The following is a 27521-nucleotide window of genomic DNA, read 5'->3' on the forward strand; positions in this document are numbered from 1 at the left end:
GTTATCTTTGCTTTAACGAACTTCAGTAACGTTTCGTGGTCCTCTGGCTTTATCGAAAATGTACATGCGGCATTTGAACTAGTAGATTCCCTTAAATCCTTTTCATTCCCTTCGAACACTTTTGAAACAATACGTAAGGCTTCCTTCACTGACGTCTTACCATTAGCGGAGGATGACGCAACTTCATTAGTTTGGGGCATCTTAACTATGTCAACACTTTACACTATAAAGGTACAATACTCTTAAGACAATTTTATAAGTACCGCTTCTCTTGTGGTGTGCCGTCTGCTCCGCGCTGCTTTGTGCCCATTACCTGTGTAATCTGATCATTCCATTTGAGATCATTTCGAACAGTCACAGCCAGGTACTTGACAGATGTTACCGCTTCCTAAGACTGGGCATTTATTTTGTACTCTTACATCAATGTGGGTTTTCGCCTTGTTATACGCAGTAGGTTACGCTTATCGAGAGACAACTGCCAGTGATTACACCACACATTTATTTTCTGCAAATCCTCATTGATTTGTTCACAACTTTCGTGTGATACTACTTTCCTGTAGACTAAAACATCAACGGCAAACAGTCTAACGCCGCTGTCAATACCACCAACCAGATTGTTTATGTAAATCGTAACAAGCACCGGAACTATTACGCTGTCTGGGGCTCACCTGATTGCTTGTTTTGAGTCACCCCATTCAGAACGACATACTGCTCTCTGTCTGTTAAAAAACTTTCTATCCAACAACGTATGTCATCGGATACACTGTAAGCGCGCACTTTTGAAAGGCGTTTGACTCAATTCCGCACTGTCGCCTGCTCCAAAAAGTGGAGGAATATGCCACCAACCTGGGAACTAATATCTAGAGCCTGTTGTATATCATCCACAAACAGGGCCAGCTGTGTCTCGCATGACTGAGAAGCTCATCTACAGAAACCAGCATGGTTTGTTTCAGGAAACAGCAGAGTCTAGAAAGGTCACAATGTCTGAACCCAAAATATGTTCCATGATTCTACAGCCAATCGATGTCAGTGAAATATGCTGGTAATTATGTGTGTCCGATTTTTCTACCCTTTTTATAGATTGGAAGAAGGCCTAGGTCATAGCAGTCTGCTCTGTATATACTCTGACGTCAGAACGACAACGTTTTCCACAGACCGATTGTTTAGCATTGTTACTACACCCTTTGTAAATTTGAAAGCAGGTGCCAGAACACTTCATGTCAGTTAGTTTGAGCTCTTCACTAACTCAGCTTCACTCATTGTAGGACTTCCTACTGCAGAACACGAGAAAATACGCTGCTAAGAGTGTACGAATAAATGCAAATTTTTGGGATCATTAGATTTCCAAACTATGCTGAAATTTCCACCGATCAGGTGTTAGCTGCATTGACAATATTCAAATGTCTTTATTTATATCTGGGTAGGTAACATAACTAATGAGGAGGTATTGAATAGAATTGGGGAGAAGAGGAGTTTGTGGCACAACTTGGCTAGAAGAAGGGATCGGTTGGTAGGACATGTTCTGAGGCATCAAGGGATCACAAATTTAGTACTGGAGGGCACCGTGGAGGGTAAAAATTGTAGAGGGAGACCAAGAGATGAATACACTGAGCAGATTCAGAAGGATGTAGGCCGCAGTAGGTACTGGGAGATGAATAAGCTTGCACAGGATAGAGTAGCATGGAGAGCTGCATCAAACCAGTCTCAGGACTCAAGACCACAACAACTACCACTAATGTATAATAAAACAAAAATGAAATTGCACCCATAAACGATTCGTTAAGTTTCCAGAATGCATTTTCGCTCTGTAGCAAAGTGTTCTAATCTGACAGCAAGTTTTAAATTGGCGCACTGTATGCCAGACTGGGACTTTTGCCCTACGTGGGCAAATGCTCCAGCCATTGAGCCATCCCATCACGACTCACGGGCCACCTTCAGAGGTTTACGTCCGCCAGTACTTCATCTCCCAACTTCCATTATGTCCATCACACCTTGCGAAAGCAGCACTCTGTAACAAAATAAGAGTGATAAAACATTAAGTGAAATCTCAAATTCCATCAACTTTGCCATTGAACATCAGTCACAATTGGCGTAAGAATCATGGGTTGACCATTATCCTAAAATATTGCATTACGAAATGTGAATAGTCTTTACTTGCAGTTTCGCGTGACTTGAAGTAGTCACAGAAAGACGATAATGCAATGTGTTAATAAATAGCACGCTAGCTAATTACTTCACGACCGGGTGTGATCGTATGTACGATCTTGAAGTTCTTGTTATGACAAGAACTTTCTGGTCCCTTAGGAAATTGTTTTAAGAGCGCAAAAACAACTGTAATATTGAATTTCCCTTTTGTGTGATGTTAAAGCTGATGCAAGAAGACAAAAAAAAAAAAATCTGTTTTATCGTCAATGTAACACGCACATTGGACTGCTGATCTTGGAGTCTGTTATCTTAGTATTATTTTCACTTTACTTATGCTTTTTCCTGAGGAGATATTGAATCAGTTAGCAGTGCTCATTCCTATATTTTCAGAACATTTATTATAACTAAAACATACATCGTACCTTATGCTTAGTACTACAATGACGGTAGATTTTTATGTCCGTTTAATGTCCATTGAGCGCTCTTTTATATAGATAGTCATTGTCCTCTCGAGTCACCCGTGACTCGTCACGATAAGTTATAACAGTTCTTCTTCTTTTTACACTTCACTCAAACTTAGACATAACACGTTTTTATTTTTTAGTAAACAATTAGATCAGACCGCCATAAATCTGGTCTTAGTTAACAAATGAAGCCCTGAGCGCTAAACACTTGTACTGTTTTTCTTCTCCAGCGAACAAATTGAGCCGTGACGGCTCAGGTTTGATCTATCGAACGTACCGCGTGTAATATTATCGCCGTATCGCGGAGGAAAGGGAGAAGTGGCGCCCCCTCGCGGGGAAGTCGGCGAGGCACCTGGGAGAGTCGAGTAGTTGGGTTTTGGAGGGCGAGCAGAAGCAGTGGGATGGGCGTTAGTGCGCGGAGCGTGAAGCCGTGGGTGGCGGCGAGAGCAGAGTTCGCCACGCTACCTGATTGTGTTTGGGCGCTTGCGGCGGACTAGGTGGGTAGAGGCGCCGATGCTGTCTGGAGCATGCTGCTTCCTTGTTTATGATCGATTTACCGTTTGCTTCTTGTGACTACATTCTCGTCTCTATGGTTCTGTGACGGAACAAAATGCTGCTTATATCCAAACCAACTGTGCTCGCAATGGCATCACATTAGTGTCCATCATTCTGGCGATTACTGAGTGTGCTCAATAAATACACCACAACGGCAAGCAATGTGCTTTGGACGCTTGACATTGCTATTAGGAGTCCATTGCGTAAGGCCGCGTTTATCCTGTGAGGACTTGTTCTGCATTTAAAAACTTAGTAGTTGTCAGTCACTTAAGCAGAGAAGTATGAATGCATTTGAGCAATTTAGTGTTATTGTTTTACGCCCCTCTGAATGGGAAAATGATAAAGGGCCTAACTATTACTACCCTTCTTGTGTGCCACTGACTTGGTTGTTTTTCAGCCACGTAATTTGTGCGTTTATTGTAACGAACCGATATGTTCCTAATTCTTTCCCTGTGACATTGAGTGTTAATCTTGTAACGAACACTGTTTTAGATATTTTAATAAGTGTGTTGCATGACATATCCTATTTGTGCCTCGCAAGTGGAGAGCGGAGGTGGTTTATTGGCCGTGATGTGTTGGTAGATCCATTTCACGAGTCCAGGCCGGTCACCAGGAGATTTACAAGTTGTACGTTGTGTTAATACTCTTTAGTTTAAGCGTAGTGTGCTCATGCACAGGTAGTTTGTGGTTTTGCGCAGATTGAATTCAGAGTCATCTAAACATACCGCGCAGTGTGTTAAGTGGTGTCCTCTGAGGTGCTGAAAGTAGTGGGTAGACAGCTGTTTTGGACACGTTGTATATGCAGATAATTTATGTCCTTATTACGTTGTTGAGTTGCTTGCCCTTTGTGCCACAGGTGGTGCTAATTTCATTAATTTCGCCACCGGTCTTGGCAGAGGCTGCGGGAGGAACCGACCCACTGTGGCAAGCAGTTACGTAGTCGCGCTTGCCCACCGTAGCGGGCGTTGTTTACTAGCCCGACGCCTTCCTGTGTTTGGAGGCGGGAGCGTGTTGACTGGTTTCTTACGGCTTGCAGTCTGGGAAACCGTGCCTTTGGTTTACACGTGGAAGGCTTACGTTTTCCTTCCAGTACCTCGGAGTGGCTCTGTGGGTAATGAGAACGACTTATGTTGTTGGTGGCTCAGGCCGAAAGTGGTTCATTCGCTGGGTCGACAGAAGCGTCCGATCCCAGGCGTCGGCTTTGATCCGTGACGTAAGGGTGTTGTCGTGTGGCGTCATGACGGCGCGGAGTTTGGTATGCGAGTGTGGCGTGTTTGTAGATGTCGTCGTGTTGTGACTTGTTGTGCTCTCTGGTGGTATGTTCAGGGTCTTCATTTGTGTGGTGTAATGGGCTGTTTGCTTTTGCTCGTTATCCAGAATTGTTAGTGTCGGCCGTGTTTGTAGTGGAATTCGCTTCAGTGAGTTTTAACGATTTTGTGTGAAGGTTAATTTAGTGTTCGCTGTACATCGTGTCGTAATTTTAGTAAAATTAATCGGTTGTTGTTTGTTAATTTTATCCGTCATATCCATTCCTGAACAAACAGTGCGCAGGTCAAGGGAAGTGTTCGATCCCAAAGTGTGGCTGTGTATGCTGGTATTGGTATCGGGAGATGTTTTTGAGCTATATAGGCCAAGGGAAGTGTTTGATCGTAATTTATAGCTCAACAGCAGCTCCCGATCCCATATAGGTCAAGGGAAGTGTCCGATTCCGGATAATATTGTGTTTAGTGGTATTTGGGGAGTTTTGTGATGTCGCTTTTTTCGTCGTTTTGTGTGGTTTTGTATGGGGGTGGATGTCTAAATTTTATATTTAGTTTGCCCCACCCAAAAACACCCCATTTCCCGCGCTTGTCCCGTTAGTGTCATTAGGCGCTTTGTGGAAAGTGTGTGTGTTTGTTTTTCGATGTATTTTCGTCCTCATAATGTGTACGTAACGACTTTATATGCGCCATATTGGAATCGTGGTTTATGGTCGTTTCCACCATATTTGTGACGTCATGGATCAAAGCAGATGGGCGGGATCGGACGCTTCCGTAATTGCCATTTGCTATAGGTGTATAAACATGTTTACAGAATTATGGGAAAGAAATGCATAGATGGTTGTTTTTTTTAGGGACAATTGAATTGTTGTTCAGACGTTACTGTGTATGGCCATTAACTTACGCAGACATTTAATAGCAAGGAACTGTACTGAGTTCTGGTTTCAAGTTTTGTTGATTATGTGGGGAAATTGCTTTGAACAGACATTTAATTAATTAGTAAATAACTGAATGCTATTTGTGAGTTGAAGTTTAGGAACACAATAAACATATTAACGATTATTTTTAGTAGTTCACTTATGCAGTTAGGCGATTTACAAGGCCTGTAGCTATTTTTTTTTACAACACTCCTTTATTAATAACATTGATAATACTTTTAAAAGGAAACAGTGAATGAAATGCCTCAAATCCCTTTGGTCCACACCTTCCGTCATTCACCCTTGGGTGGTATTAACAAACCGCGAAAACCCATTTCAAAAATAGTGAAGGATCGCATATCGATCCGTATTCTTCTGTTTATATTGCCGCCCAAAGACAACGAATACCATTATTTAGGATATTCCACCGTCGTTATGCGACATCTTACTATACATTAATCATTTTTATAAACAAGTATCTGCCTTCTGGCTGAAAGTGTTATCTATTTGTTGTATTAATGAAGTCAAAAATAGCGATCACACCGCCTTCCATGAGGAGAGAGGGAATGTCGAAGGATTAACTCGAGCTATTCGCGATTTTTGGTATGAGGATCATGACATGACACAATGTTACTGGCGTACGAAGTACATAAATTGAAATTACATAAACATATATGTGATATCATTTTTCAAAATAGTTTTTCACTTTTTGTTCATCAGTTACTTCATTTCTTAATAGCAAGATTCACATTTATGTGCATAGTTAAGTTTGGTACATATTTGCTTATAACAATAAGAGAACGTTCATTTCTCACTTCGGGGGATAGAATTTACATTCTCTTGAGTATGAGTTCTAACAACTAATACATGAGTACAGTGAGTGTATATTTTAACTTAACTGAAGCGGACAATGTTAGAGCCTCTGTTGACTCATTGTGGTTCAATTACAGTTTAATAACGTAGCACTACACTTCGTGATGCTTTCACTTTCTGTGTTAGCTGTCTGCGGCGTTCATCAAGCAGTACATCGTCCTTTCCACTGTGGTGCCAGGGATTAAAGTGCCTTCCCGGGTTTTTATTTACAATTGAAACAGAAGTGGGAAATTATTAGTATCTTACAACCTATTGGATACATTAAGGATCAGGACTTGTCTGAATGTGCACTATGGAAGACAACTCCATTTTCTTTGTCCATCGAGAGACAGGATTATAATTAATTTTAGCAGTGTTCACGAGTGCCGGTATTAATGGATTTAAGGTCTGAGTAATCTGACAATCTATTTCTTACTCATCTTAACTTCGACTCAAGAAATTTGCTTAATTTACGTATGAAAATGTAGTCACACAAGTGTGCAAATGTCTTTCCTCCAGTATGTACGATGGAAGTCATGGCGGTTAGCAGTTTAAAGTTAGGACTGTTTCGTCACCCACGCGTCAGCCACTCACAGCGGCTGCACAGTGTTGCGTGAGCTCCAGTACTCAGCATCCGTCCGCGCTCAGCCTGTAACAGAGCTGCCGGTCGTACATTGCCCCCTTTTTTTCCGGTTGGTTGGTTTGTTTGGGAAAGGAGACCAGACAGCGAGGTCATCGGTCTCATCGGATTAGGGAAGGACGGGGAAGGAAGTCGGCCGTGCCCTTTGAAGGGAACCATCCCGGCATTTGCCCAGAGCGATTTAGGGAAATCACGGAAACCCTAAATCGGGATGGCCGGACGCGGGATTGAACCGTCGTCCTCCCGAATGAGAGTCCAGTGTCTAACCACTGCGCCACCTCTCTCGGTTTCTTTTATTTTTGTTTTTCCCTTGTGAACTTCGTATCACGCGAGTGCACCGGTACACACGCCTCGCACGCGTTTTCCAACGGAGGAGCCGGCCCCTGGAGCTGCCTCCATACTTCCCTGTCAACTGCCTCCCGTGAGGCTCACAGGTAAGTGACGACGAATGTTTTAGCTGTCGCTGCATTTAGAACAACACTGAGCTTTGCGTTGCACCTATTGTCGTAGCCTTGACGTGTTTTTACACGTGCAGTATAACACTAACTGTTCAGTGTGTATTGGTGATATTCTTATAATGCACGTCGCACTTTAGTGTGCATCTTCACACAGCATTCGTGCTCAGTTCCTTCGTTGATAGCGTTCATTTACAAAACAGTCAAATTTGCAGGTTTCCTGCAGAAAGACTTGTATTCTTTTGTAAATAGTTGATCACTTACGAGCTAATATTTACAATTAATGGTCACTCCTTTGGTCAAGTCCAGTGAACTGCTTTAACCTCCGCCGGGACCAGCCGCACAGTGCATAACTGCAGTAAAGTCCTCCCTCGGGCATGGGTGTGTGTGTTCGTCCTTAGGATAATTTAGGTTAGGTAGTGTGTAAGCTTAGGGACTGATGACCTTAGCAGTAGTGTGCAAAAATGTGTGTGAAATCTTATGGGACTCAACTGCTTTATGAATTGACTCTACTTTCACTAGTGAAACTAAAAATAAAGATACATATTCTTTCAAACTTTCTCCTCATTAGGAAAACTACAGATTTCGCAGCACTCGTTGCATTCATTGTTTACTGCATGAAGATCATTTTCTGCTACCACGTAGCATATCCTACTACTTAACGAGTACGCAGGTAATGCTGAATCTTTTTTTGGTGCTTTTCGTTGGTGCTTTTCGTTGGTGCTTTTCGTTGGTGCTTTTCGTTGGTGCTTTTCGTTGGTGCTTTTCGTTGGTGCTTTTCGTTGGTGCTTTTCGTTGGTGCTTTTCGTTGGTGCTTTTCGTTGGTGCTTGCCAAAATTTTTATATTTGAGGGCAGACTGGATAAGAATAGGTCTCCCTCTTCGCTTCATGTACTCTGCAATCGTTCTCTGTATAAAAAAAATGGGGTAACATGTGTCTATTTTTCGCATAAATGGAATTACCCTCATTTCACTGGGATAGCTTCGGTAATGTTTGTTATGGACAGGTTGCATAAACATAGCTCATCATGCTGTTGTTGTGGTCTTCAGTCCTGAGACTGGTTTGATGCAGCTGTCCATGCTACTCTATCCTGTGCAAGCTTCATCTCCCAGTACCTACTGCAGCCTACATCCTTCTGAATCTGCTTAGTGTATTCATCTCTTGGTCTCCCTCTAAGATTTTTACCCTCCACGCTTCCCTCCAATACTAAATTGGTGATCCCTTGATGCCTCAAAACATGTCCTACCAACTGATCCCTTCTTCTAGTCAAGTTGTGCCACAAACTTCTCTTCTCCCCAATCCTATTCAATACCTCATTAGTTACGTGATCTACCCACCTTATCTTCAGCATTCTTCTGTAGCACCACATTTCAAAAGCTTCTATTCTCTTCTTGTCCAAACTGGTTATCGTCCTTGTTTCACTTCCATACATGGCTACACTCCATACAAATACTTTCAGAAACGACTTCCTGACACTTAAATCTATACCCGATGTTAACAAATTTCTCTGTTTCAGAAACGCTTTCCTTGCCATTGCCAGTTTAGATTTTCTATCCTCTCTACTGCGACCGTCATCAGTTATTTTGCTCCCTAAATAGCAAAACTGCATTACTACTTTAAGTGTCTCATTTCCTAATCTAAGTCCCTCAGCATCACCCGACTTAATTCGACTACATTCCATTATCCTCGTTTTGCTTTTGTTGATGTTCATCTAATACCCTCCTTTCAAGACACTATCCATTCCGTTCAACTGCTCTTCCAAGTCCTTTGCTGTCTCTGACAGAATTACAATGTCATCGGCGAACCTCGAGGTTTTTATTTATTCTCCATGAATTTTAATACCTACTCCGAATTTTTCTTTTGTTTCCTTTACTGCTTGCTCAATATACAGATTGAATAACATCGGGGAGAGGCTACAACCCTGTCTCACTCCTTTCCCAACCACTGATTCCCTTTCATGGCCCTCGACTCTTAAAACTGCCATTTGGTTTCTGTACAAATTGTAAATAGCCTTTCGCTCCCTGTATTTTACCCCTGCCACCTTCAGAATTTGAAAGAGAGAAAGCTTTTGACAACGTTAACTGGAAGACTCTAAGTCTACAAATGCTAGAAACGTAGGTCTGCCTTTTCTTAATCTTTCTTCTGAGATAAGTCGTAAAGTTAGTATTGCCTCACGTGTTCCAACATTTCTACGGAATCCAAACTGATCTTCCCCGATGTCCGCTTCTACCAGTTTTTCCATTCGTCTGTAAAGAATTCGCGTTAGTATTTTGCAGCTGTGACTTATTAAACTGATAGTTCGGTAATTTTCACATCTGTCAACTCCTGCTTTCTTTGGGATTGGAATTATTATGTTCTTCTTTAAGTCTGTGGGTATTTCGCCTGTCTCGTACATTTTGCTCACCAGATGGTAGTTTTGTCATGACTGGCTCTTCCAAGGCCATCAGTAGTTCTAATGGAATGTTGTCTACTCCTGGGGCCTTGTTTCGACTCAGGTCTTTCAGTGCTCTGTCACGCATTATAATATCTCCCATTTCATCTTCATCTAAATCCTCTTCCATTTCCATAATACTGTCATAAAGTACATCGCCCTTGTATAGACCTTCTATATACCCCTTCCACCTTCCTGCTGTCCCTTCTTTGCTTCGAACTGGGTTGCCATCTGAGCTCTTGATATTCATACAAGTGGTTCTCTTCTCTCCAAAGATCTCTTTAATTTTCCTGTAGGCAGTATCTATCTTACCCCTCGTGAGACAAGCCTCTACATCCTTACATTTGTCCTCTAGCCATCCCTGCTTAGCCATTTTGAACTTCCTGTCGATGTCATTTTTGAGACGTTTGTATTCCTTTTTGCCTGCTTCATTTACTGCATTTTTATATTTTCTTTCATCAATTAAATTCAATATTTCTGTTACCCAAGGATTTCTATTAGCCCTCGCCTTTTTACCTACTTGATCGTCTGCTGCCTTCACTACTTCATCCCTCAGAGCTACCCATTCTTCTTCTACTGTATTTCTTTCCCCCATTCCTGTCAATTGTTCCTTTATGCTGTCCCTGAAACTCTGTACAACCTCTGGTTTAGTCAGTTTATCCAGGTCCCATCTCCTTAAATTCCCACCTTTATGCAGTTTCTTCAGTTTTAATGTACAGTTCATAACCAATAGATTGTGGTCAGAGTCCACATCTGCCCCTGGAAATGTCTTACGATTTAAAACCTGGTTCCTAAATCTGTCTTACCATTATATAATCTATCTGACACCTTTTAGTATCTCCAGGATTCTTCCATGTATACAACCTTCTTTTATGATTCCTGAACCAAGTGTTAGCTATGATTAAGTTATGCTCTGTGCAAAATTGTACCAGATGGCTTCCTCTTTCATTTCTTTCCGCCAATCCATATTCACCTACTACGTTTCCTTCTCTTCCTTTTCCTACTGACGAGTTCGTCACCCATGACCATTAAATTTTCGTCTCCGTTCACTACCTAAATAATTTCTTTTATCTCGTCATACATTTATTCAATTTCTTCATCTGCAGAGCTAGTTGCCATATAAACTTATACTACTGTAGTAGGCATGGGCTTTGTGCCTATCTTAGCTACTACAAACAGCATAGTGAACGCATTATTGTGGCCAACCCGCACTCCTATTTTTTTTATTCATTATTAAACCTATTTCATCACGCTATGTTTCTCATTTCTCATTAGCACCTTGTTGGCTGGGGAACAAATGAAGCCTTGAGCGCTAAACACTTGTACTGTTTCTCTTACGTAAGACGGACGCAGATTTATGGCGGTCTGGTCTAATTTTTTACTAAATGTATAAAAACGTGTTCCGTCTGAGTGAAGTGTAAAAATAACTGTTACAACTTATCGTGACGACTCACGGGTGACTCAAGAGGACAATGGCTACATAAAAGAGCGCTCAATGGACATGAAACTGTACTACAATGACGGTAGATTTTTATGTCAAAACACAAGGTACGATACGTTTTAGTTATAATAAATGTTCTGGAAATATTGAATCAGTTAGCAGTGCTTATTCCTATTATCTCCTCAGCAAAACGCATAATTAAAATGAAAATAATACTAAGATTACAGACACCAAGATCAGCAGTCAAACGTGCGTGTTAGATTGAAATAAAAACTGTTTTATCGTCTTCTTGCATCAGCTTTAATATTGAATTTCCCTTTTTTGTCATGTTAGTTGTTTTTGCGCCCTCAAGAACTTTCTGGTCCCTTAGGAAATTCTTTGTCATAGCAATAAATTCACGACCGGGTATGATCGTGTCTACGATCATGAAGTAATTAAAAAGACGATAATGCAATTTGCTAATCAACAGCACGCTAGCTGTGACTGCTTCAAGCCACGCGAAACTGCAAGTAAAGACTATTCAAATTTCATAATCCAATATCTTACGCCAATTGTCATAGGAATCATAGATTGACCATTGTGATTGATGAAACAGTAAGCGAAATCTCAAATTCCAACTTTTGCATTGAATAACATCATTTTTATTTTGTTACATCGCAACTCCCAAAAAAAGGGATGTTGTGGACACATGGCTTAGTGACAGACTAGGGTACTTGCACAGGTTTATCTGCCACCAAGTTCCGATATATCCCGAGTTTTAATTTGAGTATTCTTCCAAGGTATTCTGGATACAAAAGCAGAGAAATTACTATTCATAATTAGAGTACTGGTGAGATTAATGGATACTATAAATAATACAAAACCCTATTTGATTACTTTTAAAAACAATTATTCTTGTGTTTCACAAAGTCATTTTTCGAAAAAACGAAACAGTTTATAATAAATTGACAACATGGCAGACATTGTGATGCCAGCTTCACCCTTTCTGCGTTGTTGCCAAATTTATTCAAGATTGAGGCCATAGATGTGGCAATGTGACACCGACGTCATGGTGGGAAAATAGGTTAACAGCGTTAGCTCAATAGATTTAACTCCAACCGTCCCCCAACCGTGAAAACTGCGGAAAATTCAAATTTATTGGTGGAAATATCGGATTTCGCGTGCTCACGTTGAGATCCAGAGACGAACTAACCTAGTTCACACCACCACGACCTCATCCAACCCCTGCCTTCCCGAATCTTGAAATTGGTGCGAAATTCGCTCAGTCTGTCGAGCTGATGGAGTGGGAGTGTCTCACAATGGTAGGCTAATATAGCGTATGTCACACATTGTTTAAACAAAAAATAGTTCAAATGGCTCTGAGCACAATGGGACTTAACGTCTGTGGTCATCAGTCCCCTAGAACTTAGGTTAGTTAGGTTTAAGTAGTTCTAAAGACATCACACACATCCATGCCCGACGCAGGATTCGAACTTGCGACCGTAGCGGTCACGCGGCTCCAGACTGTAGCGCCTAGAACCGCTCGGCCACACCCGGCCGGCATTGTTTAAACAATTGTATTAAGAAAGTTATTTCTGAAATCGCAATACACCTCTAACATTCTCTAAATTCTGTAAACAGAGTCGATTTAAACACATTTCATTACTTAGTGTAATAATGTGGCCCCTTTCACTATAAGAATAAAGTCACAGAGCCCACTAAAATAGATAAGAAACTTTCTCGTACCCCAGTGCAAGAGCCAGACACAGAGCTTACAGTGACAAAGTACTTGGTGTGTCCCTGCAGTTCTTGGTGACTGTCACACTGGGAATACCCACAGCCTTCCTCCATCCTGGCACATGGCTACCCCTTGCCGTTTAACATGGACTGCACCCCCTGTGGGTCCAGGGATTAAAATAGGCCTGAGCTATACCTGCCTGTCTTAAGATGCGACTGAAAGGAGCCTCACCCGTTTTGATCTTTGTGACGGCCTTTGTGACGGCCTTTGTGACGGCCTTTGTGACGGCCTTTGTGACGGCCTTTGTGACGGCCTTTGTGACGGCCTTTGTGACGGCCTTTGTGACGGCCTTTGTGACGGCCTTTGTGACGGCCTTTGTGACGGCCTTTGTGACGGCCTTTGTGACGGCCTTTGTGACGGCCTGACCTCCATTTTTCAACATTTTCCCCGAAGAGCGAGCCAACTGGGGAAGGGGACCTTTCAAGGTGCATTGTGTCCATCATGCACTGAGATCAATCATGTCCTTCGTCAATGTGGATCTGCACTTCTGCTTGTTCTCCAACTGTTTTGCAGTCACCCTCCTGGGTGTGTACATTTCCATCACCTGTGCGGTATCACTTTCTATTCTGATAATCGACCTGTTTGCTTGGTTGCACCTGATATCGAGCAAGGTAGCCAGTCTGTTGTGGTGGGGCCACAAGTACCCTCTTAGTTGTGGTCCGCTGACCACACAGGGATCACTCTGCTGATGCATCTATTCCCTGGCATACGTGGGAAGGCAAGTCACCCTGGACATCTGGAGTCGGGCAACGGTTATCTACATCCATACTCTGCAAGCCACCTGACGGTGTGTGGGGGAGGGTACCTTGAGTACCTCTATCGGTCCTCCCTTCTATTCCAGTCTCCTATGGTTCGTGGAAGGAAAGATTGTCGGTATGCCTCTGTGTGGGCTCTAATCCCTGGATTTTATCCTCACGGTCTCTTCACGAGACCTACGTAGGGGGGAGCAATATACTGCTTAAAGTTTCGAGAACATACCTTCACCGAAGAGTCAACAGAAGCCCGTACCGAGCAACTAAGCGTCTCTCCTGCAGAGTCTTCCACTGGAGTTTATCCATCATCTCCGTAACACTTTCGCGATTACCAAATGATCCTGTAACGATGCGCGCTGCTCTCTGTTGGATCTTCTCCCCCTCTCTCCCCCTCCCTCTCCCCCTCTCCCCCTCTCCCCCTCTCCCCCTCTCCCCTCTCCCCCTCTCCCCCTCTCCCCCCCCTCTCCCCCCCCCTCTCCCCCCCCTCTCCCCCCTCTCCCCCCCCTCTCCCCCCCTCTCCCCCCCCTCTCCCCCCCCCTCTCCCCCTCTCCCCCCCCTCTCCCCCCTCTCCCCCCTCTCCCCCCCCTCTCCCCCCTCTCCCCCCCCCTCTCCCCCCCTCTCCCCCCCCTCTCCCCCCCTCCCCCCCCCTCTCCCCCCCTCCCCCCCCCTCTCCCCCCCCTCCCCCCCCCTCTCCCCCCCTCCCCCCCCCTCTCCCCCCTCCCCCCCCCTCCCCCCCCCTCTCCCCCCCCCTCCCCCCCCCCCTCCCCCCCCCCTCCCCCCCCTCCCCCCCCTCCCCCCCCCTCTCCCCCCCCTCTCCCCCCCCTCTCCCCCCCCCCTCTCCCCCCCCCTCCCCCCCCCTCTCCCCCCCCTCTCCCCCCCCTCTCCCCCCCCTCTCCCCCCCCTCTCCCCCCCCCTCTCCCCCCCCCCCTCTCCCCCCCTCTCCCCCCCCCCTCTCTCCCCCCCCTCTCCCCCCCCCCCTCTCCCCCCCCCCCTCTCCCCCCCTCTCCCCCCCTCTCCCCCCCCCTCTCCCCCCCCCCTCTCCCCCCCCTCTCCCCCCCCTCAACCTATCTGGTACGGATCCCACACTGCTGAACAGTATTCAAGTAGAGGGCGAACAAGTGTACTGTAACCCACTTCCTTTGTTTTCGTCTTTACCATAGATTAATTTTATATGGTTATTGCATTTTAAAGTACTCCTAATGCCTACGCCCAGATAATTTATGGAATTAACTGCTTCCAGTTGCTGGTCTGCTATTTCGTAGCTAAATAAGGGATCTATCTTTCTATCTATTTGCAGCACATTACACTTGTTTACATTGAGATTCAATTGCCATTCCCTGCACCGTGCGTCAATTCGCTGCAGATCCTCCTGCATTTCAGTACAATTTTCCATTGTTACAGCCTCTCGATATATTACAGTATCATCCGCAAAAGCCTCAGTGAACTTCCGATGTTATCCACAAGGTCATTTATGTATATTGTGAATAGCAACGGCCCTACGACACTCCCCTGTGGCACACCTGAAATCACTCTCAATTGAGAGAAATCTTCCGAAGTAAGAATGACATGCTGCGTTCTGTTGTCTAGGAACTCTTCACTCCAATCACACTATTGGTCTAATAGCCCATAAGCTCTTATTTTGTTCATTAAACGACTGTGGGGAACTATCGAACACCTTGCGGAAGTCAAGAAAAACGGCATCTACCTGTGAACCCGTGTCTATGGCCCTCTGAGTCTCGTGGACGAATAGTGCGAGCTGGGTTTCACACAATCGTCTTTTTCGAAACCCATGCTGATTCCTACAGAGTAGATTTCTAATCTCCAGAAAAGTCATTATACTCGAACATAATACGTGTTCCAAAATTCTACAACAGATCGACGTTAGAGATACAGGTCTACAGTTCTGCACATCTGTTCGACTTCCCTTCTTGAAAACGGGGATGACCTATGCCCTTTTCCAATCCTCTGGAACGCTACGCTCTTCTAGAGATCCACGGTACACCGCTGCAAGAAGGGGGCAAGTTTCTTTGCGTACTCTGTGTAAAATCGAACTGGTATCCCATCAGGTCCAGCGGCCTTTCCTCTTTTGAGCGAGTTTGTTTCTCTATCCCTCTGTCGTGTATTTCGATATCTACCATTTTGTCATCTGTGCGACAATCTAGAGAAGGAACTACAGTGCAATCTTCCTCTGTGAAACAGCTTTGGAAAAAGACATTTAGTATTTCGGCCTTTAGTCTGTCGTCCTCTGATTCAGTAGCATTTTGATCACGGTGTCTGGACATTTTGTTTTGATCCACCTACCGCTTTGATATAAGACCAAAATTTCTTAGGATTTTCTGCCAAGTCAGCACATAGAACTTTCGAATTCATTGAACGCCTCTCGCATAGCCCTGCTCACACTAAATTTCGTTTCGCGTAATTTTCGTTTGTCTGCAAGGCTTTGGCTATGGCTATGTTTATGTTTGGTGTGAAGTTCCAGTTTTCTAACTCGGTTATTGTACCACGGTGGCTCTTTTCCATCTATTACGATCTTGCTTGGCACATACTCATCTAATGCATATTGTACGATGGTTTTGAACTTTGTCCACAGATCCTCAACACTATCTGTACTTGAGACAAAACTTTTGTGTTGAGACATCACGTACTCTGAAATCTGCTTTTTGTCACTTTTGCTAAACGGAAAAATCTTCCTACCTTTCTTAATATTTCTATTTACGGCTGAAATCATCGATGCAGTAGCCGATTTATGATCGCTGATTCCCTGTTCTCTTGAAAGTTTCACCTGTTCTACTGTCACTAAGGTTTTCTTGTTTTATCAGTGAGACACCCATACTGTAAATGGTTCCAGTAATCTGAGCATATCTTTACAAAGTCATTGAACGACACGTTCGTTCCGACATGTGCTAGGTAAATGTGTTTTAAATTGAAGTTGTCTTATTTGAAGGCTATAATGAGGTTTGTGTTATCCCTAAAAAGCTGTTTGGTGATTCTGGAATATGACTTAGAGAAAATAAATCAGCACCCATATGACGACCGAAACAGAAATATTTTCGAATCTGGTCTTTGTTTTCCACGGTAACATAGTCAAATATGAAGACGGTGCTACCGCTTTCACTGAATGTCGTGTATGTGATATCCCTCCCCCTGAATAAGCAAAAGGATTCCGTTCTTCTAATTACGTGTACAGTATTTACCAAATAAAGCTTTTTGACATGCAACAAATTCAGTGCGTATCTCCCTCAAGCCAATAGGCGACTCACAGTACGCTGGTTTTTCACACAAGCATTTCATCTTCATCTAGTTCTCGTTAGGTTTAGCGGCCATGTGCCAACAAAGGTGTTGCTTTAAATCGTCAATGAGTACACAGTGCACACGTAGGGAGTTTGAATCGTTGGTTGCCTAGCATAGAATATGCATACAATGATGTAGTCTGTCCAGCTCAAGACCTATGGCAGAGTGCATCATATAATTTCATAACTGAGGGATGTCAGTGAAATTGGATGACAGTCATGATACAAACACATAATGCACAAATACTTTTATCTGTTGTAATAGGAAGTGTCACACCAGTAAGGCGAATGTCTGGGGGAGAACGAGTTGGATAATACTCTGTAACCAAATGTAGTCATGTGCTGATTGAAATTGACACTTTAACACATTTTCAGAGTTCCACTGGGATGTTGTGTTGACTGTTGAACATCCCTATATTGATCAATGTCGTCCCTTAGGAATTCACACACAAACTGCTGAGGTCATGGGTCGCTAGTCTTACACACTACTTAGCGTAATTTTGTGTACGTGAGCCTGATGGCTGGTCGATCAGCGATCGGCTTATCTTTGGCGCGTCCCCGGGCATGAGCATCTTTGGTTTTTCGGCTGGGGCGCGCGGGACGGCGAGAGGCAGTCGGCGAGAGGTAGTCGGTTTGGGGCGGCCGGTGAGACTGGCGGAGTTGTGGCTCGGGCGTAAGGTAGGTTGCTTCTTCCTTCTGGCAGCCACCGCGAGCGGATGTTCGGCCGGAATGTCTGCAGTTTGTGGTGAGCGTAGTGTGGACAAGTACTCGTAGGATGTGCTCCCAGCCTGACTCTTAGCCTGTGTTATTTGTGGGTGCCGACCCCCTTGTCTGTTACTGCTTCCGGGTGTCCTGTAAGATTTCTGTGGCATTCTGTGTTTCTGGCTCAGCCTAGAAAGGGGGAAGATTTGTAGCTCAACTGGAAAGGGGGGTGTGTTCGATTGGACATCTTTTGGAATTCCTTAATGCTGTAATTTAAACAATTTCTTTTTTATATATTCTTTCAGAATTAGCACCTGTTTCTTTGGGACACTGCAGTTCAAACAGGAGTGGCGTAATGTTAATGAGTATTTGTTATTCATGAAATGAAGTTTATTTAATGTCTCGCTGTTTTCTGGGGCACGCATGTTATTGAACTCATTTTGTTCTGTCAGGTGCAGACTGCTCCCCACTTCAGTGTATATTCTTTTTAGTAGTATTGTAAGGTTTTTTGGATATTTGTCAGTGGGGTGTATTGATTCATTTTGTTTCTGTTTCTTTTGAATTACGGAGAATTGTTTAGTTGATCTGGTTACTGGCTTAACTCGCGCTTCACGCACTAAATCAGCTGATATTGAAATTGATATCAAACAGAGATTAAAAAAAGACAGATTCAGATGTAACTTCATTTATGTTGTTTGACATAAATGTGTTGGATTGACCTTAATGAATTACGTGCAGTCGAAGTAAGGGACCCAGTCCTTCATTAGTGCTTAACAGTGGCGTGTGGTTCGGGTTGTGAACCCCGTGCTCGGATCAGTATGGACAACAAACACCCGAACCTACGGCGGAAAGGGCCACGCGATTCGTGTCATGGCGCCTCTAACCTCGCAGCCACTACGTCAGCATTGGGAGAAAAAGGTCGTTAGAATGAAATAAGGGAAATCAGAGCTCGCACGGCAAGATATAGGTGTTCTTTACTACTGCAATCTCGAGCAGAGCACCGAAAACACGAATTATTGTGGAGGTGGTTCGATGACCCCTTTGCCAGGCACTTACGTGTGTAGATGTGTAGTAGTTTTGTAACCTTCGTATATGTATTGCCATCTACGTCATCTCTCCAGAGTGTATTTGGTAACTGTTGTTTCGAAGGGACGCTGATACTTGCACACGTCGTATCAACAGGTGCCACATATGCCTGTCTGGTTTCCGCACCAGTCACAGATTTGCCCCACTTGAGCAGACACTCACCACATCTTCCTCGGCCTGTTCCGATGCTGTTGAGGGTGATATCCCATATATATATAGCTCTATCCGTTTCTGGACACATCCCCCTGGGTGTGTTTTGTGGTCGGATCTTAGCTGGAGGCGTGAGGAGGGAAGAGGTGGCTGCCTTGGCGTGGAGACAGTTCGGCTCGGCTGGGGTTGTTTGCGTCTGGACGCAGAGTGGGAAGGCCGGACCGTGATTTTGCGGTTAACAGTGTGGACAGCAGCGTGGTGAGCCGTTTAACTTGATTCGCAAGGGGAGCAAAATCTCGCCTGTTGTACTTTGTCGAGCCTGAGTTTGAAATACCTTCTATGTGCGGCGGGATGTCATTTCGTCCTCCTCTCTCTCCGTCGCTGGGATTGCTATCGTCGTTGACCGTCCCACGGATGTATATCGATGGGCTACGCTGCTCTCCGTGCTCTACGAGACGCCGATGATGGAAGTGCGTCGTTCAGTGGCACGTTAGTCTGGGTGCTTAATGTTTGATCTTCAAATGCATACTCTTAAAGTGGCACTCCTTAGTTTGCCTTGTTCAGTTACATTGGGGTTTATTTTGTCTTGCGGTGCTTCCGCTTTCCGTTAACGAAGGTTAAGCTCGTTTCGGCACTCCGTACGACGCTTGGCACCTCAGCAGGCGGGTCGGAGCACCACCACCTAAAGAGAAGGCCGCGGCGCGCTCTTGTGACGTCACGCAAAGCGGGCCAGGGTTGGCTTGGCGCTGCGCGTAAGGATTCGAGGCGCACGGCCTGCAAATCTTTGTCAAACGGTTTTACAGAACCTGTTCGGTAAAAAATAATTAATTTCTGAAATACTTCTAGCTTTATATGGCAGCTTCATGATGAAGTGCCAATCATTTCGATAATGGTCATAACTATTGTGGTATTTCACAGATGAGTATCAAATTTGAGAATGTTGCCATCAAAAATAGGGGGCGCTATGAATTTGTGTTTGATCCATATTATACATTCTATTGCTGTGTGTGAAATACAGATGAGGTTTGGAAATTTTCGTAAAACTTTGAATCAATATCTGCTTCCAATCTCGAAAAAATTGAGCATCTGCAGCAACTTTACTTCCGATCGCAACGCGCGGGAATGAAATATTCATAACGCCTCTCATATCTCGCAAACCGCTGGAGATAACGAAACGAGATCTTGGGAAATGATACCACGCAAAGAGGAGAGTACTTTGCCGTACGGTTAAAATACGTAACTTTATCAATCGTGATATAGCAGAAGCTATAGTTTATAATTCTTTTTACCGGTAACGTAATTGCTTAAGACTTATCAATAGCCAGTGAAAACGTACGAGTGCGGGATGTAAATAATATTGCGATATACATGATAAAACAAGGTACATTTGTGAAAAATGCACTGTGATTTTCTGGACCAGACGACTATTATTTACACTCACTTGAAAAATTCTGCACTAATACAGTGTATAATATTAAATTCCTCTACCTTCAGTATCCTAAATAAATATTCTGTAACTGTTTATAGAGCGCCCTCAGGAAAGCTGAGTACATTCCCCAAGCAAACAATCACTTTTAACTCACCTTTCCTCAAAAAGAAAAACAATTATGCGTTGTTATTGTAATGTAAATTTTCTTTCCTGTAAAAATATGGCAGATTTTGAGCATGTAAGGAGCCGCGGGCAGGTGTTGACTTTCTCACAAAAGTTGCAAAGAACTTTACAAGCCTGATTGACAATAATCTGCAGATAAAAGAATTAGCAACATATGTTTAAGTGAAATTTTAGATGTATTCCTGACCATAATGGTCAGCTGTTCAAAATGTATGCTGTAAGCCCTGCAAACAACAGTAGTTTTATCAACAGGACCTTTATATAAGTCAACAGTGAAAATCTACAAACCTACAGCAGACATTTGCAGCAGTTGGAATGAGACAATGTGTCACGCTAAAAATGTCAATAATAAATTAACCTACTTCTAGATTAATTTGTTCCATTGTTTGAAGCTGTATTTTGTAATAGAATTTCATTAAGTGTCTACCTATGTGACGGCAGGAGACAGTGACTCATTAAGGGAATCAAGCTATACTGTATTTAAAAAAGGGGGGGGGGGGGGGAAATGCTGTATACAATACTAAGAATTGTATTAAACTCCAGAACAAGGGATACTACAATTCACATTTGCACTTTAGTAACTCCAGGGATAGATCAGAAATCACTGCTGGTGACTACAGCAAGTTAAATTCTTTGTAATATGTAGACAGATTAATGTAACATGAGAACGGTAGTACTCAGCATGCTTAAAATAATGTAATTATTAATAGTTTATGTTAATGTAGGATTATAAAACACTAGAAGTAATGAACTATAATTTATTTAAGTCAGTCATATGTACATCTACTTCCTGAAGATGCTGTTACAAAATCCAGGGCACAACATGGTTCCATTACAGAAATAGATCACGATTTCCATCTTAAAAGGCAGCAAGCCTTTTCTACTTTCAGCATGATTGATTAGTTGTACACATTTGATATATTGTATTTTGTGAAAAATGACAGTTGCAAAAAAACATGTCAGATGCATATAACAGGTTACATTACCAGTCTTACTGTCTATAAAATTTAATAATTGTGACTAACAATGACTTATGTTGCTGACAAAAGTATTAACTCAGACAGATTAAGAGAGCAACAAACATTTGTTGGAATGTATGTACCATGATACAAAGGTGTACTGGGATGAGGCCCTGCTGAAGGACATTCAACGAAGTGAAAATGTAGCTAGTCGTTGGAAACTAATAAGTAATGGTAATACTGAGTACGACAACATATCAGACCAACCTCACATTAGTTTAATACCTGATCCACAACTGAAAGAACTTTTATATTGTTACTGCACAGCTATGCAACATTTGTTGAAAACCCTGCCATAAGCTAGAAGTAGGCCAATTTCCTTGTAATGAACTTAAGTGTAAACAAAAAAAAGGACAACATAAATCAAAACTGTAACAATTTTACACTGATTCCAAATTAAGCTGAATGGTGTAGGATATAATGTCCTACACATTCAAATAAAATGCAGCAGCATGACACTCCTTAATGTTTGTAAGGATACTCTCCCTCTATATAGGTGGGAAGAACTTTTCGTTAATTACTATATAAACACCACCTTTCACATTATTCCTTTCAGAATAAACTGTTTCAATTAAACTGACTGTGTGGAACACCGAAGCTGTATTTTAATGCTGTGAAGTGATTTTCTGTAACACAAGATTCTACAGCTACTGGCAGAAACAGTTCAAGAACACACTTTTCACTCACTACCAAAGTGTGTGCTGTTATGAAATTTTCTAGCATATTAAACACATGCGCGGTCCAAGTCTGACACACAGCGTCACACTACCAAGGGGTTTCATAAGTAAAAAAAAAAAAAAAAAACCACAGTAAGATTAGTAACAAATTAAGGGTCACAGTCTGGATGAGATGCAAATTTGGGAATGGAGACCAACTACTATGTCTGATATTAAACTATTCCAAACTGAGTGGAATAAGCAACTACTAGAATGTAATTATGTCTCAGTAAAATAATATATGCAAAGCAGTAGCTAACTGTTACCCATATGTAACAATACTGACAGCTTGTATCAAAATTTAGATAAACAGCTGTTATGAGAAGTAACTACATTAAGAAACACCCTGGTGTCATTCTGATTCAGGAAAATGGGAGAAATCCATTTTTGGCTTTCCCTTTTGTAGTATTGTAATATTCTACTGTAAGTTTTATGTCTGCATGCCAAAATAATAGCCTCTAATTACATACATAGTTATAATGAATTACATGAGGTTTAATACAGAATTACTTTAATAGATTTCTTCTTGTTGGGCAGCACAGGCTCAACAAATTGAAAGGAAGATGTAAATATTTCTGCACAGAATAGCTGAACGACATAAAAACTTTACTAGGAAAAACTGGCCCAGTTTCAACCTTAGGCCAGTATCAGGTGCACACATGTATGTGTACACAAACTGATAAAATTTTACAATGATGAGATTGAAACTAGCCATTAGTGCAGGACAAAGTATTTACTTCAGCTGAACAGTGTGCATGGAAACATTTGTGACCTTCTGACATTTGAAACTGGTGGAATTTTCCAAAACTTGCAGGCTATATGGACCAAATGACTATTAGTGTGCATTCAGTTGAAGGTACTACACCAATATGGGTTATGGAACCTGCCTCTGCTTTCAGTGGACCAAATACAGTGTAACTGAAAGTGTGAGACATAATAGAAATTTCGTGTGACACATGATAAATGTCCTAACATGTAAACTGTACGCAAATTAAAATGTGCTAAGCTTCCGTTTCTTAAAAGAAGCAGTAAAGGTGTCATTCTTTTTCTTAATGTAATTATTTAATAATGCGTTGGTGGATGCTTTGACTAACAATTTCAGTATTTTATCTGCCGAATGACCATTACTGCAAATAAAGTCTGTTAAGAAGAAACTTTTCTTCTGAACAGCATTTATGGTTACATTTTGAACAAGCACCCTTTGACTGTTGCATGACAAAAAATTTTTTTCATTAGGGGCAGATATTAATTTCTGTGCAGTAATGTAATTGTAAATAACAACATTCACAACATCAGGCTGAGGGAAAAACAGACCACCCCTGTCCAAATTTTTGATTAAACTAAGGTGTTGTTCACCATGCAGACACATTTCTTTGTCTAAGAGAAGGTATTTGCTGCACACCTCACACTGCTGTTTCTTCAGTACACTGCGAACACAATACCCTGCTAAATATGTTAATATTGGAAGGTATGTTTCTGCCTGCCTGAAATCTTCCTCCAAATACATAATGTCAACCATAAACTCAGTCTGTTTGTATAGTCTCTTTTGCGTCATCATTACAATTAAAGATGAACCCTTCTGCAACAGGCAGTTTACCAAAAGTACTTGAATTCAACATGAGTGGTAACATGTTCTGCATCCTCATCTTTGCTTCCACTTCAAAAATCTGTCTCACAGATATGAGATACTGAGAGCCAGTCATTGATCGGTAACTGCTAAACCTTGCTTCCAGAGAATCAGTTTGAATTTTTCCAGGCAAAAAATAAGTGAAACCGAGCTCTTTAGTACAGTACCTTGCCATCTCAATCAAACCATAGGTTGTGTGTGTCAGAGCTATATGTGTATCTTTTGAAAGGGTATTATTTTTCAGGCCTAAGTCCTTCCACTTATCGAGCCACACAAGAAACTTTTCCAAAAGAACTAATTTTTCATCATTATTACTTAAAGACAGAGGGCACTGGAAGAGATCATTTAGTCGAACACCTTTGTGAACTGTCTTAACATTTACAATTTTCCACCATGTAAGTATAATTTTAATAAATTCTGCAGTGGTCTGGTAATGTAACAAGTTTTTCTGTTCTCCTACAGTTGAAATGGCTTCAGCTGTATGTTCATTGAATACCTGTAAAACAAGGCTCACATTCTGTTTCTCAAGTGAAGATGGATAAAGAGACTTCAAAGAAAGACCATAAGAGTGCTTAAGTAGACCATTACATTCAATCTTATGAAGCTGCCTCAGTGCTTCAAAAGATGCCATTAACACCTGACTATCATCACTGCTTCCATCAAATTGTGGATACTTGAGCAAAACTTGAGAGTCCTTTTGATTAGCCCAATTATTACGTATACACTTAAGGATGTGGACAGAATCAATTATAAAAAATAGTGGCTGAGTTGGATGTGGGTAAACTATACTGAGTTTTGGAGGTTAGCTAAAAAGTGCCATAGATTTCCTATTTATAGCATTGTTGTCACTAACTACACAAATAACTCTGAAACCAATGTCATGAAGGCCACATAATATTTTCTTCACATACAAAAATAACTGTTCAGCTATAAGGTTTCTAACTGGAAGGACATGCACTACTTCTTTAAAAGAAGACAGCAATGATTGTATCATAAAGACATATGCTGTAGTAGCAGCCTTGTCACTATCAAATGCTGCCCCCACAATGTTTCCTCCCTTGTAATCAAAATAAGGTTTAATATGAATTTCATCCATCATTAAAGAAATGGTACAATCACTTTCCTGCAAAGATTTAAATCTTTCCTTAATATACAGGAGCATAGCACCTTCATTTTGTTCATTATGAGGACCATTAGTATATGAGGAACATATTTTCTGTAAAGTTCTTGGATGAGGAAGAATAAGATTGCCAGATGACCTCAAAAATTTATAGGCATGAGGAGATAGAATGCAGGATACAACAAAATACAGAAAAGTGAGGATTAAACCTATAGTTTTCCTCACAGCTACATAGCAACTTAACTTGCTCACTTAAGAATTGAATTTGTTTCTGTTTTTCTTCATCTACAGAACTGCACATGTCATTTAAAATGTCCTGTATAAGAAGGCACTGGCTTTTTAATGAATTTTCTTTTGCACTGACTAATTCCTTCACTTTGTCTAATACTGTAAACAAATCATTTATATTTGAAAGTTTGTGTGGTATTTTTCTACTGCCTATCTTTCTTATCTCAGTGTTACTTCGATAGGCAGACAACTGCAAATCATTTGTCACTACAACAGATACAGACACAGATGGAGCAGGCAATACAGTAAGCAATAGAAATAGGACACAGTCACTTCTCCTAACAATGGTCCATTCACTGGGAATGGTTTCTCTTTCCAGGCACTGCAGAAATGCTTCAAAAGTAGAAAATAACTTCCTCGAATCATACTCTGTTTTGGTTACTATACTGTCTTTAATTGCTTGTAGAAGATGTTCATTGTCCAATCTAGCTCTCCTTTCCTCTGCACTTTCTCGAGAGCTGGTGGATGGAGTAGACAAACAGCTTGGGCAGCCTGCTAACACTGATGGGACAGCACCCTCTCTAAGCCTCGGTCTTGAAAGCTTGACAGTAAGCTTTGTGCCTTTCACTTCACCATAACATTCCGTATGCCGGCAGATGTCAGATTCGGTGAAATGAAGTTCACAAACCTAAAACAAAGTAGTGTGATTCAGTACAATATACAGCATGATCTAGAGATGTGTGTCTGTATGTGAAAGTAAAAAACACTGGATTCTCATTCATTTTCCACCAATATAAGCTTGACAGGTCACACCTTAGTGGAAGTACACAAATTATTTAGGCCTAACAGCAATATACCATGTTCTACAACAACATGCATATTCCATTTTAATATTCTTTTTTTAATTAGTACTATAAGCACTAGGAGCATACCTCACAAGGCATCAGTAAATGATGAATATACCTGTGAACTGCTTGTTTTACAGCAGTGCTGTGATATTTATGGAACTATAAGAGTGAAGTTCCTATTATGGATTAAGTGGCACCAAATTTCAGTAATCTGTTGGATTCTGCATATTAACATAGCAATTATTTTAGAATTTTGACTTTACAGTTTCTTCATTGTCATGGTATAAGAGATATCAACAGCTGCAGAATACTATTTCACTGTGGGTGTTTCTATGCCAGCACATATTAAAACTGTGTCATTGCAGGTAACACTGAATGAGGGTCTTGATATATGCCTAGCACAAATTTCATGTTTGGATAGAACAACAACTCCAAAGCAAACGCATGCCAAACACAAAATAAAGTTGAACAGATGCCAACATAAATGACACACCTCAGTAAGACAGTCATGACCATCCAACTGGAAGTATGTTAAGACGATATCAACTAAACATTCCGTCCCAAGCTGTGCTGTATGAACTAAATGACACTTGTCATTTCAATTAACCATCTGAAACATTTAAAATACCGGACGGATTAAATAACTGGATGCGTTATTAACGAGAATGTCGTTATATGAGGCGGCTCAAGTGATACAGAACGCCATTGAAATCTGTTTGTGAAGACACCTATTCTGCATCGTAACCTGAAGTTAGGTTAGGTTGAAAGATAATTATTTGTTCGTGGGTTGGCGAATGTCTAACAGGAAAAACTAACACACATAAAAACAACACATATATGCTTCATACAGAGAGATCGCTTTTTAAACATGAAAACAGCAGTTTCAACATTCGTTAGCACTCATGCTAACTAATGCGAGAGTGAAAAACAACACCCACTCACAAATAGAGAATAAAACGTATCGGTAATGCGTAACAAAATACGAACTGCAGAGAAATTTAAACACGAATAAAAAGTAACACGAGCCACAAATTTATATTTCGTTTTCAAAACCAAAATAAAGCCACTTGAAAACGAATACTAGGCCTATTTACTGCTAGCTTTTGCTCACAATTTTAGTCAAATGTATCCAAAATGCAAGATATTCTACCAGAAAAAAATAATTATTGTACTAGGAATATAGTTTTTACATACCTTCGTGTGCTCAGTGGGTTGGAAATTGTCCCGATGAATCGCTGAAAGCCATTTCCAACGCAGATTCGCATCTTTCGGAAAGGAAAACATTACTTTCGGTCCAGTTCCGTAATTCCCACGACACCTTGGCACACAACATTTGTAAACCATGTTCACAGCAGCTTCGCTACACGTAAACTCTGTAATCGCTAGTTTAAAGCACGAATACAGCACTCGATCGAACAAACGTGTAGATAAACAA

The 27521-nt window shown here is 41.8% G+C and overlaps 1 protein-coding gene across 2 annotated transcripts; it reads right to left on the reverse strand.

Moving 5' to 3' along the window:
- Positions 1-1670: 1670 nt before the first annotated feature.
- Positions 1671-27521, reverse strand: LOC124586121. Of its 2 annotated transcripts, none has more exons than XR_006975040.1 (2): positions 27281-27521; positions 1671-2008 (listed from the first exon to the last, which is right to left on the reverse strand). XR_006975040.1 is itself a non-coding variant. In XM_047131410.1 (2 exons), exons 1-2 carry the CDS (start codon positions 27428-27430, stop codon positions 25159-25161), a joined length of 918 nt encoding a protein of 305 aa, XP_046987366.1. In that variant the 5' UTR covers positions 27431-27521; the 3' UTR covers positions 24783-25158. The 2 variants fall into 2 exon arrangements, 1 of the variants encoding a protein (XP_046987366.1); XM_047131410.1 differs by lacking the exon at positions 1671-2008 and adding an exon at positions 24783-25926.

The sequence above is a fragment of the Schistocerca americana genome, unplaced genomic scaffold (genome assembly GCF_021461395.2).
Source record: "Schistocerca americana isolate TAMUIC-IGC-003095 unplaced genomic scaffold, iqSchAmer2.1 HiC_scaffold_54, whole genome shotgun sequence".
NCBI lineage: Eukaryota > Metazoa > Arthropoda > Insecta > Orthoptera > Acrididae > Schistocerca > Schistocerca americana.